At 37.4% G+C, this 18,420-nt stretch overlaps 1 protein-coding gene across 1 annotated transcript; it reads right to left on the bottom strand.

Annotated features, from left to right (window-relative positions):
• Positions 1-10,063: 10,063 nt before the first annotated feature.
• Positions 10,064-11,444, bottom strand: LOC130994170 (uncharacterized). The gene is made up of 2 exons (XM_057919202.1): positions 10,964-11,444; positions 10,064-10,527 (listed from the first exon to the last, which is right to left on the bottom strand). Exons 1-2 carry the CDS (start codon positions 11,442-11,444, stop codon positions 10,064-10,066), a joined length of 945 nt encoding a protein of 314 aa, XP_057775185.1.
• Between the last annotated feature and the right edge of the window lie 6,976 nt (positions 11,445-18,420).

The raw sequence follows: 18,420 nt of genomic DNA, 5'->3' as shown, positions 1-18,420 counted from the left end.
CTACTTTTTGCGTCAATCTACCAATAAGAAGAAAAAAAAAATACTAGTCTTTCTTTTTGCCCTTTTATTAATTGACTTTTGGTACATTAATTCGGAATATGGAAGCTCCTTTTTTCAAAAAACTAGAATTTTAAGATTTATAACTCGGTGATTTGTTTTATTGGATATTGCATGAAAAAAAATACACTTCTTATCATGGACTGGTGATTGGTACGATGGAACGAAGGTAGAAATGAAATGATAATTTTTACTTTGATTTTATTTATTTGATTGGTATTTTCATTTTATTTAGAATCATTATTTTTATATTCATGAAAATAATCATTTCTTCTACCTACCACGTAATTAGTCATTCAATTCCATTTTTAATACTTCTAAATTTAAGTTTTAACTTGTATATTTGTATGAAACACACATTATTATTATTATTATTATTATAAAAAGTATTTTTTTAAAAAATAAATATTATCAATTTTATATAAGGAATAGTCTAATATATGGATTAAAATTGATGCAACACATTACATAATCATATATAATAAGATTCTATGTATTGTTATGTTATATAATTTGTTATCCTTCTTCCTTTCACGTGTCTATTTTTTATGTATAATTTTTTTCTTATTTATTGTACATCAACAAGTACTCTAACTAATTGATTTTTGGGTTAAGGTACAAATCCACCCCTAAACTAGACACCCCTAGAGCGTATATCCCCCCATTCTCGACCTTGGCCCAAATACACCCCTAGAGTCCATAAAAAGGGTGCATTTAAACCCAACGAGTTAACATCGTTATCTCTCCGTTAACTTTTTTTTTTTTAATTTAAATTATGGAGTTTGCTTTTTAAAACTTTTCTGGCTAGCCCCCACCAGAACCCTGACCTTCACTGCCATTAAATAAACTCTTAGCCGCAGCTTCGGTCTCAACTCCTCCAGCTTTACCTCCCGTTGTGACCACTCTACAGGCACCAGTGCCAATGAGCTCACCCCCAGTGTCGACACCGACAGCTTTTCATCTCTGTTGTGTCATCGTCGCCATCTCCCGGGTAAATTAAATTGTGCATTTTGCCGTTGAGGGGCACGTTGGAGTAGAGGGACACGCCGAAGAATTTTCTGCCGTCACTGAGGATGATGTTGGTTGGGAAATCGCGGTCGATTGTGCCGGCGCCAACGGTGGTGAGCCACGGCGCGAGGTTGGTCACCAACATCCCGTTGGGGCTGTCGTTGCCAGCTGAGGAGGAGACGAAAATCTCCCTCGAAATGGCGCCGTATGCGCCGATTGCGATGGGATCGAGATAGTAAGGGGATGAGATCCCCCTCTCCACCGCCGATTGGGATCAAAATCACGTCGACGCCACTTAAAAATTAAAAAAAGAAAAAGAAAAAAGAATTTAAGTAAACTTGCGCGTATACCCCTTCATTCTTGACCTTGACTCAAATACATCCCCAGAGTCCATAAAAAGGGTGCATTTAAACCCAGCAAGTTAACGGCAAGAAACGGTCATTAACTGCCGTTAACTCGTTGGGTTTAAATGCACCCTTTCTATGGACTCTGGGGGTGTATTTGAGCCAAGGTCGAGAATGGGGGGTATACGCTCTAAGGGTGTCTAGTTTAGGGGTGAATTTGTACCTTAACCTTTGATTTTTTTCTAGCTTATATATACGAAAAACATTGGGTCTGTATCATTAAAAAATGGGTTTAACTAAAGTAACTATTTACAGTATAACGAATACAGTAAAACTAAAATAATATTATTTTTAAATGATAATTGATATGCTTATAGTTTAACTATGTATATAAAAATAATACTATGTGAAATTTATGCTAAATTTTATAGATTCTTTAATAGTAATATTTATTCTTAACATAATTAAGTAGTAATTAATTCAAACATAAGTTCTATAAAGTTAAAAAAAATTAGAATTACAAATACTTAAATATCTATCCATCGACAATTGATTTTATTATTTTTTTAGGAAAAAAGTGTACATTATATGAAACTATTAACATCCACAAAATTACCATTTTAATTTAAATTTTTGCAAATGTTCTTCGTTAAATACACCAATAAATTATATTTATCTACTCAATTATATTTATAAATTTTATACTTTGAAAGTGATGTAAAAGTTAAATTAGTAAAATAAAATAATTTCATTCTATTCATAAACTTTATTTCTAGTTATGAATCATAAGAATGAAATCAAACAAAGAATCAGTTAATTAGTGATGCTCTAAGTAATTGATTCTACCGCTTTAAGTGGGATAATAAGTTAATTAGCCATTCAACTTTAAAATAACAATGAATTTTAAGTTTCCAAAAATGAAAAATAAGCATTTCACATAATTGAACAATTTCTAACAAATCATCCTTGCACACCAAATTAAACAAAACTTCACCTAACTATTTGAAACTTAAGAATCAAAACTATTTAGAAATAAATTGAATTGTTAAATCGTGTGCATAATAAGGAGTAATGCTTGAGCATGAACGAGTTAATTGAAAATGAGGTCTATCGTTATATACTTGTAACAAAAAATAAATGTACATATTTTTTTGTGTTTTGAATATTTACATGTTTGGAGACAAACTCATACCAGTTCTAGAATAACTAATTGTAGTAAGTACACAATATTGTCTTTCTCACTTGCAAAAATAACCAAATAATTAATTATCATCATAACATTCGAATAATTGATTAATTTTAATTTTATTTTGTTCGTAAAATTATTAATATTAGTATGCTTGAGACTCTTTTGATCGTCCTTAAAACTTTATGAAAATGTTAACTCATCTTACCTTTTGCATCATGACTATATTGTTTCTTGAGGTGTTCTAACCATTTGACTCATGTATTTGTTTTTAAATACAACAAGCTTCACTTTACCACCTTCAAAAATATCATCATATTAAAAAAAAAAATGTACAGTTAATCAAGAGATCTTTGCGTTGCATTCTTCCTTCCAACTCAAAAATATCAATTACTGAAGAATTTGGATTGAAGTCAACAGTCAAAGATATTTTCAGTTGAAAAGGGGTTGTAGACTGATATTGAAATAACTTCAGTATTTTGATTTCAGTTAGGCTCAAAGCGTTAACTGATAATCCACGTAAGGCTTCAGTCTAGATTTTGAAATCAGAGAAGTGTTATGAATCTTACTGATTATCCAAAGATTTATTAGTTAGACTAATAACTCCAGCAGTGGAAAATAAACTTAGAAAATAGCCTTTGTGATTAACACGTTGTCAGATTAAAGTTTCACTTTGCGATTTATCAGTTTCAGTTCATTAAGAGGTTTGTGCACAGATAAGAAAGATAAAAACTGAAAGCGATAAACAACAAGGGATTTTTTACGTGGTTCGGAACAAGTTCCTACGTCCACGATCAGTTAAACACATTGAAAATCACTCTGGCCTTGTGCTTACGGGTGCACCCGCAAACCTTCAACCCCTTTTTAAACCAAAGGGCCCATAGTTGCTAAGGCCTTACTAATAGCATTTTTTTTGTTTGATAGGTTTGTTTGAATTGTAGTTTATTTTTTTCGTGGTGTTCGGTAGCATTGTGAAATCGCATGATTAAGCTCTCAAATTACAAGATTGTCCTTCAACATTTTTTCAAATGTCCGGTGTATCCCTCTTTTCATTTTTCAATGTCATCGTCTGAGAAGATGGATCGTTCGTTGCTTGGAGGGAAAATTCCCTCGATTTTTGGCTGGAGCGACTCTTCGTCTGATTCCCGCCATTATATATTGGATTATAATGGCTCAGATGGTAATATAGTTCTTTGGACACACAATTTGCTATCGACAGTTGGAAATAATGGCTTCTTCTGCACACAGTAACCTAGTGTTGAAATCTCCCAAATGTGGTTAGGGTTTATAGTGTTGATTCAAATACTTGAAACAATATTCTGATTTTATGAAATTTTTGCTGGTTATTTCAATTTTTTTTTACAGTTGGACCATTGTTTTTACTTTTTTTCATATGTTATTCGCGTTTTCATTTTCATTTTGGTGAAGATTAAGTTTTTTTTTTTTTAATTTTTGTAAATAGAATGCGAATCACAGTGTCAACATCCAAACCATTGATCTATTAATAAGGTTGCATTGTTTTTGTTTAAATAATGTATACATATGAATTCATACTTCCACATTCTCATTTCGTATGTAATCTGCTTTATTCTTTCTTTTAATCCGTTCATTCTATTCATTCCCTGTAAACTGCTTGGTATATTGATTAGAGTTCTATCTGCTGTAACTTTGTTGAAATTACATAAGGTAATGAGACGGCTAGCAGTGACATTTGCCGCGACCGATCAAACAAAACTGACAAGTCACGTCGTTCGTGGTCAGCGAAGGAAGAAACTGTGCTGCTAGTGAATGCCCTGAAGTCGTTGGTTGCCGATGGGTGGAAGTCGGACAACGGGTTTCGCGTGGGATTCCTAGGTAAGCTGGAGGAAGCACTAAGAAAGGAGTTCCCCGGGACTGACTTAAAGGTTAATCCACATATCAACTCCAAAATAGGGACTTGGAATAAAAACTACTATTCGCTTAATGCAATGTTTGGTAAGAGCGGGTTCAGATTCAACGTCAACGGTGACTACATGATAGACATTAACAACGAGCAGTGGGAACAGATCGCCAAGGTATGCGCACCATTTTTTCTTGAGCTGTAGATATGTGAGCAATATATATGAACTTATCTATACCTTGTTTTCCTTTATGGGTTGACAACAACGCGCGCAATATGCACTACAAAAGCTGGCCCCTATATGATGACTGGAAAATTATATTCGGCAAGGACCGGGCAACAGGGGACAAAGCTGAAGATTTCATGGAAGTTGTTAATGAGATGATTGGTCGTGACAATGTCGCGTACGATGTAAACAGCGATGACATGACTCCACCGCCACAGGGTGGGGAAGAGCTGGTGAATGATGTGGCTGAAGGTAGTGTCTGCGATAGTCAAAAGTGTGGACGAGAGAGATGGAATGCCAGCAAAAAGCACAAGCAAGATGATGGCCTTGATGGAGTTCGCGAGCTGCTGCTTGAAATTGGTCGCAACACAGACAAGAGGCTGGAGCACATTAAAAATAGAATTGGCTACGAATTTGATCTAGCTCAAGCAAGGACTGAAGTGTTCGAGACTGTGTGTGCCATACCTGGACTCAATATCAGCGACAAGTTCGATGTATGTGAGATACTCGTGGATAAGAGAGAGAGGCTCGAGATTTTCATGAGCCTCCCTCAAGGAGCAAGGCAAGAGTACCTTATGCGCGTGCTGCAAATGCGTTGCAAGTAGACTGAAACAAGCCAACCTATCCTTTTGCCTGTTTGTGGGAAGACAACTGCTGAATTTCCTTCATTTTTAGTACTCTGTTTCAATTTGGTTTGGTTTATTTTTGTGGTTTCAGTACTTTATTTCAATTAGGTTTGGTTTCTTTTGTTCTAACTATTATGCATGTTTTTCTTTGGCTATATATGCTATGTGGATGTGTAACTGGTGTTTTGAAAACTGTACTTAGTTACATGCTATGACAATTGTGGTTATTAAGTTATCTTTGTGGTGTTTGGAGTTATATTTATCTCCTTTTATTTGTGGATTATATCTGTATTTATGTCTTCAACACTACATCCATGATTTCCATTCATAAGTTGCCCAAATACTTTCTTTATCTCGCATTCAAGCTTCTATCAATGTTTCTAGTGATTTGAAACTGCATTTTGGTCTCAATTATTATGAAAAACAGGGTCAAACAAGCTGCTAATTTTAATAAAATACCGCATTAGTTCATTCATATAGTTCAAAATATGATAATAAAAACTCCCCCATCTTAGCAATAAGATCACCTTTCACCCAGGCATCTTGATTTGAGGGAGGGACAAAATAAAATTCAATCTAAAGAAACATAAAAACACAGAAGCCATCTCACAGCTAGAAATGCAAGCTAACACAACAGACAAACTGAGAACAGCCTAGTACCAAGGAGCCCACGACGAACCACACGAGGCCTCTGGTATGTTATCAAATGCATCATCACCAGTGCTCATTCATCATCATCAATGCCAAGAGCAACGACATTTGGCTCCGATAACCACAGGCTCTGCTTAATCTACGACCACTTACTCCGATCACCAAATAGCCGGCGTGCTAGACGAGACGGTCCTTGTAGCTTGGGAGAGGTCACCTCACCTGGAGAATGAGGAGAATAGATCGGGGTGCTAGAGCTACAACCAAGCTTCTCAGTAGGTGTATCACTGATGACGATCACAGTGCGGGAAGTCGATGACTCTGCTTTGACATCAACGGGATCGAAAAGCTTGCAAAGGTTGCGCCACTCGGGTTCCCCCTTCCAAAAATAAGCCTTGGCGAACTCGTCATCCTTAAACAAAAAAAAAATGCAAAAAGGGCGAAGTTTATGGGCAACATAAAAAAAGCTTGCAAATCATATTCCTTACCTTGATGATTCCTTTCCACACGATGTCCGTTGCAATCACCATGTTCTTCTCCACATCCCAATGGGCTCCATTATTCTTAGACATGCGCTTGAAAGTCGAATGTCGCCCTTTAAGAAAGGCAATCCTTTCTTCAACAACGCCGATCTCGAACATGGTGTTGAAAGCTTCGTTGAGAGAGCTCAGTACGCATAATTTTGCGTGGACTGACTTGTGCGGCGGAACGGGTTCACACTCATCCTTCTTCGCTATCAACGACTCAAGAAGGAACTTGTCGCGCGCTGCATTCCATTGGTCATCGTAGATGTACCAAGACTGAATGTCAATATCCCTCAAAGACATTCTCTGTTTTTTTATGTAGAAACATGTAGTGAAAGGAGAAGGATGATGCATTAACAATGAGAAAAACCTTGATTTTTAAAGAGAAAAACCGAGAAGAAGAAGTGCAGTTGAGGAGTGTATTAATTACAATCAGTAAAGTGATTTGATATATATCCATCAGATTTGTGGAATTTGGATGGATTTATTTGGATTGGTTTAAATTCTTGCTGTAAGTTAATCATCATTACTCTATGCATCAACCAATGTTCTTTGCACAAGGGATTAGGCTTTAAAACACTTTTGCATGCAATTAATTACATGAAACGACGAGGTAACCACCACCTATTTGCTTTGTATTTAATTTTTCACAAATTTCATAAGCTATCTTCCCTCATTGCTTAATGGATGCATTTTTTAAATAGCAAAGAAATTCGTCCAATCCAATTGATATGAATTGCAGAAGCTATCTTATGAATGCAAAAAAAAAAAAAAATAGAAATAATAAATGCAAACATAGCAAAGAAATTCGTCCAATCCAATTGATATGAATTGCAGAAGCCATCTTATGAATGCAAAAAAAAAAGTAGAAATAATAAATGTAAACACTAGTATGAAATTTTAATAAAATAAAAATATTATAAATATGCAATTAATTAGTGTAACCATCTTGAGATTAGGAAAAATAAAATCTCAGATAAATTGTGTTGAGAGTGAGAGGAGTAAGAATTATGAAATATTTGATTAATTTCCTTATTTTTAGCATTTTGATTACTTTTTTAATTAGGTTAGAACGTGATTAATTTTTCTTCATATGCAATTGCTATGAATTGCAGAAGCCATCTTATAAATGCTAAAAAAAAAATTATACTAATTCACAAACACCCACAAATGTCACAAGAAATAAGACGAAAACTGAAGTGTGTCTTGATATAATTTTGGCACCTAAAATCCCACAAATTTAAGACACCTAAACACCCACAAAATATAAATCTCCCATGATCAAAAGTGTTAGGTCCGGAGGGTCTCGAATAGGTGTATGGGGAGGGGGGGATACACCTATGGGCTATTTTTCTCGTCTAAAACAGAGGGATCTCAAGATAGAGATCAAAGCGAAACTTTACAAGCAAACAAGACACCTATTAACAGAAAGGAGTTTTGACCAAATAGGGCTGACGACTGATACTGAAATACTCTTCAGTAAGGAGTTATCAGTTAAGTCACTGGAACTTAACTGATGCACGTTAAGGCTTCAGTCGAGTTTGCTAAGACAGAGATGTTACAAGTCTTCCTGACTATCAGAGGATAGATCAGTCAGACTGATAACATACGCAGCGGAAATAACTTTGTTTCGTAATAGCCTCGGTTGAGCACGTTGTTAGTCTTAGGTTTCTCTTTGGAGTTAATCAGAATTCAGTTTATCAAAAGTAAGAACACAAGTAAGAATGTAAAACTGAAAGCTATAAATAACACAGAGACTTTTACGTGGTTCGGAAAACACTTCTTACATCCACGGTCGGTTGATCAGACCAACAATCTACTCCGCAAGTGCTTAACTGGTGCACTGCAAACCGTCGTGTGCTTGCCGGGTGCACACAACCGTACCACTGAAGATTCCACTCTTCAGTACCAACACTTCACTCGCGTTGGATTTCTCACTCCTAGCACGACCTTGCACTAGGATTTCACGGAGTCAGAGTACCTTCCTGAACTTCTTTTCACTCAAACACTCGATTCTATCTAGAAGGGAGGTTTGAAATCCTGGCAACTAAACTTCAAAGAACAAGTTCTTTGGATCTAGTTTGACCTAGGCTTCTGGGTGAATAGAGGTTTGCCTAAGGTCTAAGAGAATGTGTGTAATCAGCAGTGACTGATTTTTGGCTTTGGAATTATCTTCTTCGATTCAAGCTTTGGGGAGGTTAAGCTTTTGGCTGAGAAACTATTTTGACAGAGTTTCAGCTTATGTTGTTGAATCGGTGAAGATTGAAGTGATCCTCGAGCGCTTTTTATAGGAGAGGTCTTGAATAGATCCGTTGGCGGAGAACGTCTTCAAGATTTCTTCCATTGGAGAGCTTTTCGAATTTGGGCTGAGGCTTCAATCTTCGAGGTTCCTTGTTTGGTGAGAACGACTATGTTGAAGAGCAGGAGATGTGACGTCTCTGATAAAGTAGCCACCAAATAAGAATGAACTCTGCAGAGAGGGATGATCCTGAGATCTCTGCATTTAATGCGGCTGTACTTTTTGAGTACGTGACTTCCTTTGAACGTTGGAGGTTCAGTCCGAGGAAGAATGTTTAACTGATACTTGACTTTAGTATCAGTCCGCTGAATCTACGCGGCACGCATTAAGTAATCAGTTCCGAACTGATTCTTCAACTGATACTTCAGTTGGTATCTTCAGTCTTCAGTCTTCAATCCTTCGTCCTTCAGTCTTTAGTCTTCAGAACTGCTAACTAAACTAGAAACGAACTCTAACACTTGAGTTCAAAAGGTTCTAGTCTATTACAATTAAGTCCTATAGATTTTGGTATCATCAAAACAAGGATTAGGATATTCCATAAATTTCCCAACAAAAAGATTCGAGTGAAGTATTCCATGGGTCTTTAAAATTGAAAATACCTAACCTATGTCATCTTAGCAATGACAAATCCTAGAAAAACTCCAAGTAATAAAATAACAACAGCCATGAACACATAAACAAGTAGTAAATCAATTTGATATATATACGGTTGGCGTGAATTGCAATGATTCCCCGGGAACATTGGTACATCGCGTTGCTCTGAAGTAAACGAACATGCGGATTGTGAGGTGGCTGCCTGTTCGTGCGGAACAAAGTTCATTGCCTCCACCGGATGTTGATATTCATCACACCATATGAATCCTTTAAGGTGATCGCTGATCACGCCTTTCAATGGACATTTGTAGAAACATCTTCCCGGATTTCTCGACGTCCACCCTGCATCCGTCCATTACCACATTCACACATTGGTGTTTTGCTTACGTACTGCTGCCAATCTTCCATTTTTACTGCAAAAGCAATGTGAAAATGATGATTACATGCTTGGAGGAGAAGAAAAAAACAATCAACTACAAGAAATCATCTTCATTAAGCAAAGACAACAAATATAGAAATGGTCTAATTCCATCCAATAAGAAAAAAACAACAAAAATATCACAACATATCTATACCAAAATTCTAATGAATAGGACAAAGTACAGATCATAAACACATTGGTCATAAATTCCAACTTAAATAGATGGTTGTGTGTTAATCACTACACATGCATTAATTCATAGCATGTAAATATTGCTGCCACATTGTTTGAGCGAGGGCATCCCTGTCCGCGTTCCACCATTGAGATGAGCCAATTGTGTCAACGAAATACTCTTGCTCGTCATTGGTGTTCTCGAGGTCTTGGAGGAGAAGATCGTATTGCTGCTCGATCGGATCGATTGCCATGTTGGAACGAATGAAGTTTTTAAGAAGAACACACGCCATGATTAGCCTAACTTGAACTTTGATCGGATAATACGTTGTACTTCTCAATGCAGCCCATCGCATCTTTAGGATCCCAAATGCACGTTCAATAACATTCCGAGCTTTAGCATGTCGTAGATTAAACAACTCCTCAGCATTTTGTGGCCTTGCATTAATAGGCCCCCACTCCTTCAAATGGTAACAGACTCCCTTATACGGTGCTAGAAAACCTTCACTATTTGCATATCCACAATCTACCAAATAATAGTTCCCTAAACAATTGAAATCATGAAGACCGATTAAAAATATATTGATAAGAAAAAACCACAGAATTTCGCTGTAGAAACGTACCACGGGGGACTCTAAATCCATGTGGCCTGTTGATTGCATCCCGGAGTACGCGTGAATCAGCCGCTGAGCCCTCCCAACACGGCAATGCATACACAAACTTTATATTGCGATCACAAACTCCTAACATGTTGGTCGCGATTTGGCCCTTACGTGTTCTATACCTGGCCTTGCCAATATTGGGCACCAACACACTAGTATATGTGCCGTCTAATGCACCGAGGCATCCATATAGGCTGTTGTAAAATCGATAGACCTTTTCACATATTCGTCAAAAAATTGCAACATATTGACTTATTGATTTATATAAGCTTTTGTTACATTATTTTTAATTAAACCACTTCCACCTCGAGTGATTACATTCTTCGGGAACGGGTTGTGGTTTCACCAGTAGAAGTACATGGATCTTCAAAATGGTTTTCAAGACAATATGCACGTAATGTGATATTGTTTGCCCTGATCTCCAAAAATCAAAATAGACAATCCTATTCTTCTTGTGATGTGCCAAGATTGACAAGAACATCGCCACTTGTTCTTCAAGACTTACATATCTACCGTCATCCAAAGAACCTAGTTGCTTTCGACCGAATGTGTTGCGGTCCATCCTTAGATTGAGTATACAATCTACATCACTAACATTAGTTAATCGGTTTAAGTGCTTTACTTGATCGGGAATCTGAGCTATATAGCTGTAAGGCTGAGACTCGCAGCCACGTTTTCTCTTATAGGATTTCAGCCTAATGATTACTTCTATAATAACGACTAGTTGGTTGTAAAATTGACGCATAACTTCCTCAATCATCCAAGCCACAACTTTCTTGTTAATGGATGTGTTTGTCATTGTGTAGTACCAAATTCAACAACAACTGCAATCAATCCAATAACATAACAATTTGTAAGACGGGTGTAGAGATTATGGGCAGAACGAGTCTCCATAATCTTACCACAGATCATGGATTTCACTTTTTTTTTAAAAACACAACAAATCACCAACCAAACCAATATAAAAGCACAGAAACAAAGATGGAGTAAGTGACTGTCAATCAAAGGAGATTACAGCCAATATGAAATAGATAACAGAAAAAATCAAAAATAGAAAAAATCAAAAAGGAAACAAATCACCAAACAAGATAATCAGCACAGCAACCCAATACATATCAGAAATAACATTTTCCATCATCTTACACATTTCTAACCATCAAGTAAGGAGGTTCTGAAATGGTTGCTAAAGCCAAACCTTTTGCCGTGCCTTGGGGTGGAAAGGAATTGTTGCAGCAGCCAGAGTACAAGAGCCTTCAATCTTTTACCTTGTAAAATAGAAAATCAAATAAGAGAAGCCATATTAAGGTCGACAAATGTAGCAGTCAATCATAATCACATCTTATTCCTCAACAGAGCCCGCAAGATGTAAGAATAAAAGCAAAAATATACATAAATTGAATCCATGGTCACCACGAAAAGAACATCAAATCAATTTTTCACATGGTTCATTCCGAAATCAATTGCATTTTTTCCGTAACAAATTTCTCCAATTCTCCGGCAAAAAAAAAAATTTACAAGACAAATGGAAAAAAAGTTTTCAAAAAATTTCATACATGGCCGGAGATGATTATCAGAGAAAAAAGAATGGAAGAAGAGATACAATTTGGTTCATATGAGAATTGCGTACCAGTTCGACGGAGCCTTATTCACGACAAAGCAGATGAAAATGGCAGATTTGTTGAAACCAATTTTTTAAAATCTATTTTCAGAGGGAAAATATGAAATTTGAATTTTTTAAATGAAGTCGAGCCCTCTCAGATTAATGTAAACCGACACCCAATGCCGGTTAATTAAACGAGGCGAAACAACATAATTAATGCAGGCCGTCGGGCTGATGCGGGCCACTTTGGTTATTTGCCAATTCTATCAAACACCAAGTACATGTCGGATTAATTAACAAACTAACGTATCCAACCCTATCAAACTATGCCTTAGATTTATCTTCTTTAAACTAGACTTCTTGCTTGAACTCAACTGTTAGAGTTCAATCGTTTGACTAGAATGAAGGTAACTGATAGCTGTAGTTTCTCGATGACAAAGACCGAAGAAACTGAAGACTGAAGACTTTGAAGATCAAAGCTCGACTAAAGACTGATCAACTGAGGAAAGATACTGGAGATACAAAGGACAACCTTACTAAAGTCAACGGATGATCAAGTAAAAGATAAAAGCACAACTGATTATTGAAACTTTATCAGTCAAATTTCTTCTTCGGACTGAAGCTCAGAGATCCGCATTAAATGCTCCTGCAACGGCATTAAATGCATCAAATTTGAAGATCGTCCTTTCCAGTACGCCAACTTTTCTTTTTGGTGCCAAAGTACTGTCGCACCATGCTTCTAGGACAAAGAAGATTCAAACTCGTAACCAATCAGGAGTCAAGCAGATTAAAGCCTCAGCCCATAGCACGGAATGTCTCATAACAGCAAAAATCCTGAAGACCATCTCTCCAACGGATCTATTCAAGACTTCATCTATAAATAGAGCTCGAGGAAAACCTTCAATCTGGGGTGAACCGATTCGAAGACATAGGTTGAAGCTCTGTCGAATTAAATAGCTAGCATTTCCATAGATAGATAGATTTCGAATCGAAGAAGAGAGTAATCATCGTTGTAAAATTAGTCTAGCTGATTACCTAAACTCTCTTAATAAACTAGGCACTTTTTGTTTTATCTTAAGCATAGAATGGATTACTTAAGAGCCTGTTCTCAGTAATCTTAGTTGGAAGAGTCCAAACCTCTTTTCAAACAAGAGAAAAGTGTGTTTGAGTGGTTTTTTAGTACCAAGAAACTAAACAGATGGTTCCTTGGCACCAGCTAAGTCAAGTGGTTGTTGTTTAGTACCAGCAAACTAAACAGTTCAGTCCCTTGGCACCCGGTAAGCCAAATGGTTGTTGTTGAGTACCAGAAAACTAAATAAGGCGGTTACCTAGGCACCAGTTAAGCCAAGAGGGAATTCAGATTAATGGTTCTGTCTCCAAAGACCTTAGCATTTGTTGATTGAACACGACAGTGTCAGGGCGTGCTATGTGTTAAACCCAATTCAGAGTGGATTGGTAGGTTTGTTGTGTACCTTTAAGCATAAGCCCACAGACTAATCATCTGGCCGTGGAAGTAGGAAAGGAAAGTTGTTTCTGAACCACGTAAAAATCCTTGTGTTCTTTATCTACTTTCAGTTATTCCCTTACTTGTGCTAAACTGTTTTCAACTGAACTGGATTAACTGGAAAGTGTAACTAAGGATTTTACAAGTGGCAAACTCTTTTCTAAAGGCTATTCGCATTAAGTTTAAATTCTGCTGCTGAGTTATTAATCCTACTGACGACTCAACAGATAGTCAAAGAGATTAATAATTCTACTCTGTTTTACAAACTAGACTGAAGCCTTACTTGGATATCAGTTAAGCCTAGTGCTCGACTAAAGTCATTTTACTGAAGTATTTTCAGTATCAGACTACAACCTATTTCGAATTGAAATCTGGTTAAGTTTGTTTTGTTTGTGAAAAATAGTCCACATGTGTATTTCCTCCCCCCCATACACCTATCAGTCAACCCTCCAGGACCCCAACAATCACAAACAATGCGGTTGACAAAGTCAAAACCTGAAGTTTACATCTAGAGACCGATCTATTTAGTTGCTACTTATCTTCCACAGAATCTAAAGATATACTAAAATCCCTCAACAATATCATCTAGACAATCACAATGTAAGATTAGTTGAATGAATTTCTCAGAAATACAATTGATGAACTCGAGGTCCCTGAAATGGTCCATGAAGCTATTGAAGAAGAAAAAAATTATTTAGAAGTCGTTATTGCCTTAGCTGAAAGAAGAATAAAGGTAACACACTCCACTTCAGCACTTGCTAATGTCATATTCAAGTTGTTAGATGATCCGTCACTATCACCTTATAAGCAGAAGCTCTAGTCTATGTCGTTAAATACCCTCCCCAACACTCCTAGTGGCACAAGGAGAAATGAGCTCAGAGACGACAATTCGTTGAAGAGACACCAGAGGAAAAAGTTGCAAGAATCGAAAAATTCTATCAGCAAACATGGAAAATCAAAAGTTGAGGTGGACATCGAGCAAAAGGCGAGAGAGATCGAGACAATTTCTTGGTTGCTTCTAAGAGAAGAATGATAAGAAGACATAACAATTGGATATATGCTATACTAGAAGCATGTCGATAAGTGGTGTCTTGGTCATCTCAATGATCACTAGTAAGAGATTACACAAAAATTTATCGACCACCGATACTATTTTGTTGGTTTCCTGAAGAGGTAACCACTAATGGTTTTATCTACTTCTTGTAATGTTATGAAGATCATGACATCGTAAGGAGAATAGTGAATGGAGCCTATGAGGCTCACGCAAGAATTAGGGCTCCACCAAAGATCTCTTACTCCCCGCCTAAGATAGCAGAATGATGAGTGGACTAAGCTGCAATTGAAGCAAAAGCTATAAGAGCAGCTAACATCACAGAACTTGACTTAGTACACGATGTGTCTTAGTACAAAGTTCTCATAGAGCGGTTATTCAACAATTACGGTCAATTAACTGATGAGCATAAAGAAACATAGCTCGCGTCACCAGAGAAAAGAAACTGAAGAAAAAGGCCAAAAAATAAAGTTATATTTTTTAATAGATTTGTATAATTTTGTTGGTTCTTGATAAACACTCATTTTGCATGGTTTTTATGGTTTATATTATGCGGTTTAAGTCGATTTTACGCCTGTTTTATTATCATTTGGAATTCATTGGATATTATTTTATGATTTCACGATCGGGTGTAGTTTTGGCTGTTTTGATGCAGGAATGAGTGGTATTGGAGTATGGATTGTAAGGAATATGTTTAAAAGAAGAGTTTTGAGAGAATCGAGCTCGAAAATTGAGAAAAGACGAAGATTCGGAAGTCGGGACGAGAAGGAGGCAAATCGGCGGTCAAAGGAGTTGACCACCGAAAATTGGCCATTTGAAGAACAAAAATGGCGACCAACTCGACGATTGCCGAGTTGGCCGCCGAATTCCCTGGAAGAAATTTCTGCTGTATGGTGAAAATTCGGCGACCGCCGAATTTGGGTGGATTTTAAGGCAAATTCGGTGACCTGTTCGGCGAACAGGCCGCCGTTTTGTCCGTGTGTTTTAAGCTGTCCGCGTTTTTCCCATTTTTCGATGTTATTTCGATTTAGAACTCAATGTTTTACCCTAAGACTATAAATAGGTCTTCTTTTGACCTATCTAGGGTTCCCAGCTTTTATTTTTCAGTTTCATAACTTTAGTTTTTATTCCTTTTCAATTCTTAGAGCACTGGATTTTGATTTATGCAAGAGTGAAGATTCAAGCTGTTACATTCATTTACTACGGTTTTATATAATTTAGTTTTTACAATTATTCTCTTGTTTAATATGTTTATGTTTTATTTTACGATGTCTGGCTAGTTCGTTAATCTGAACCTAGGGTTTGTACATAGCTGATTAATTATGTGTGTATGATTTATTGATATCAATTTGCCTTCCAACTTGTGTTTCATGGTCCTGGTGCTTGATTTCTTGTGAATTATTTGGCCAATATTTTACATGTCTAGCTGTTCAGTTTGAGTCTTGAATGCGATAATTGTTCAGCCGATTCAGGAATGTATGTTATAGTAGTAGCCTTGACGCTTGAATGGGATAGGTGAAACTATAGTGAGCTATTCTTTGTGTACGCTTGGGAGTTAATTTATTCCTTGGAATCTTGAATGTGAAGGGGAGTAAATTAATCTACTTTCATAGGTGTTCGTTAGAGAAGCTTGTGAATAGTTCTGTGATCTCTCATCAGGGTTGGATTAAATTGGTAATTGAATCAATAGATTAAATGCATGTAATTAATTAGTAAAAGTATATCCCTAGGGTCAGAGTCTTTTATTATTGGAGTTTTTATCATATTTTATTTGTTGCTATTTAAGTTGAGTGTTAATCAAACTTTCCTACTTTTTGTTGCCTGTATACTGTTATAGTCTGTTTAGGAGATAGCTAGAGTTGCTTCGTTGTGTCAGTCCCTGAGGATACGATACTCGATTACTTGTTGCTTGCTACAATTACCTGTGTTAGTTGCAGTCATTGTTGTTAAGAAAAATAGTGATCAACTTTTTGGCGCCATTGCCGGGGACTGTTAAGAAGTTGCTTTAATATTTTCGATAGGGCTTTATAGTACTACAGGTTTTTATTTGTTTTTATTTTTCTGTTCTAACTTTTAAGTGGTGTGTTTTGTAGGTTGCGCATGAACACAAGATCTCACGGTAATCCTCTTTTTTAGTTGGATCTTGAAATAAACGCTACTTTGCGCAATCTCCAGAAGCAAAATAATCAAGCTGAGTCAAATACGATGGCTACACCTGAGCAAATTCAAATTCGAGCTCTGCAAGAGCAATTGAAAAAGTTGATTGATGAAAAGGAGACTGGAGAGGCTCAGAAGCAACCCGCTATCAATGAGGCGTTCATACCGCAATATGTGTACCAGGAACCCCCACGAGTAAATGTTAACAATTTTGAGTTGAAAACGGGTTTGATTACAATGGTCCAATAGAGCCAATATGGTGGACAAGCGATCGAAGACCCTAATACGCACCTGGCGTATTTTCTGGAGCTATGTAGCACGATGAAGATGAGTGGTGTTCCCGATGACATTATCCGTCTTCGTCTTTTTCCTTTCTCACTGCGGGATAAGGCGAAGTCGTGGTATCATACGCTGCAGCTGGGAGAGAATACCATGTGGGAGGACTTAGCTTATGCGTTCCTGCGCAAGTTTCATTCGCCTGGCCTTACTTTGAAATTGAAGATGGACATCGTGCAGTTTCAACAGTTTGAAGGAGAAAAGCTAGCGGATACTTGGGAGCGGTATCAGGAAAAGCTCAGAAAGTGCCCAAGCCATGGATTTGATGAAGGCACGCTCGGGATCATGTTTTACAATGCCTGCGGGAAACGTACACGGATGCATATGGATACAGCTGCAGGTGGCTCTCTACTCCAGAAAAGCAGTTCTGAAGCATGGAGCATTATTGATAGTATGGCTTCTACGAGCTACCAATGGCCATCAGAGCGAATACAATTGAAAAAGATTGCAGCTGCTTCCAGTTCTGATCCTATGGCAGCGATGGTTACACAGCAGGCGGCGATTGCTACGCAGCTGGCAGAGCTGACTACTAAGATCAGTGAGTTGAATGTTGGACATCCTGAGCAAGCTGTGAAAGACCCGTCAGGCATGGAAGATGTCAATTACATTAATGGCAGAAACTATGGGAATTTCCAGCGAGGACAGCCAGGAATGTATGGCAGAGGTCAGCAATATCAACAGGGCCAGCAGCAGTTCCAGCCAGGAGCACGCCAGCATCCGAATCTTTCTTATGGCAACCCAAACAATGCTTTGCTGCCTCTACCTGGGTTTTCTGTGTCTAGTGGAGCAGTTATCAATGAGCTAAAGAAGGGATCGCTTGAGGAGATGATGCAACAAGTTTTGACAGAGGTGTCTAGCATGAAGACAACTGTTAATACAAGGATGACCAATTTGGAGTCTCAAGTGGGTCATATTGGAAATAATTTTTCAGCACTTTCTAAGCAAGTGCAGATGTTGGAGACTCAAGTTGGTCAGATGGCCAACCAAGCAGCTGCGCAGCACACACCAGGAAAATTTCCTAGCAACACTGAGATCAATCCTAAAAATCAGTGTAATGCGATTCATTTGAGGAGCGGGACTCAGTATCAGAATCATCAAGAGCTGCAAGATGGCAAGGAAAAAATTGT

This window comes from Salvia miltiorrhiza, chromosome 7, assembly GCF_028751815.1.
Source record: "Salvia miltiorrhiza cultivar Shanhuang (shh) chromosome 7, IMPLAD_Smil_shh, whole genome shotgun sequence".
Lineage (NCBI taxonomy): Eukaryota > Viridiplantae > Streptophyta > Magnoliopsida > Lamiales > Lamiaceae > Salvia > Salvia miltiorrhiza.
Note: the sequence above shows the minus strand (reverse complement) of the source record. Positions and strands in the feature narration are given on the sequence as shown.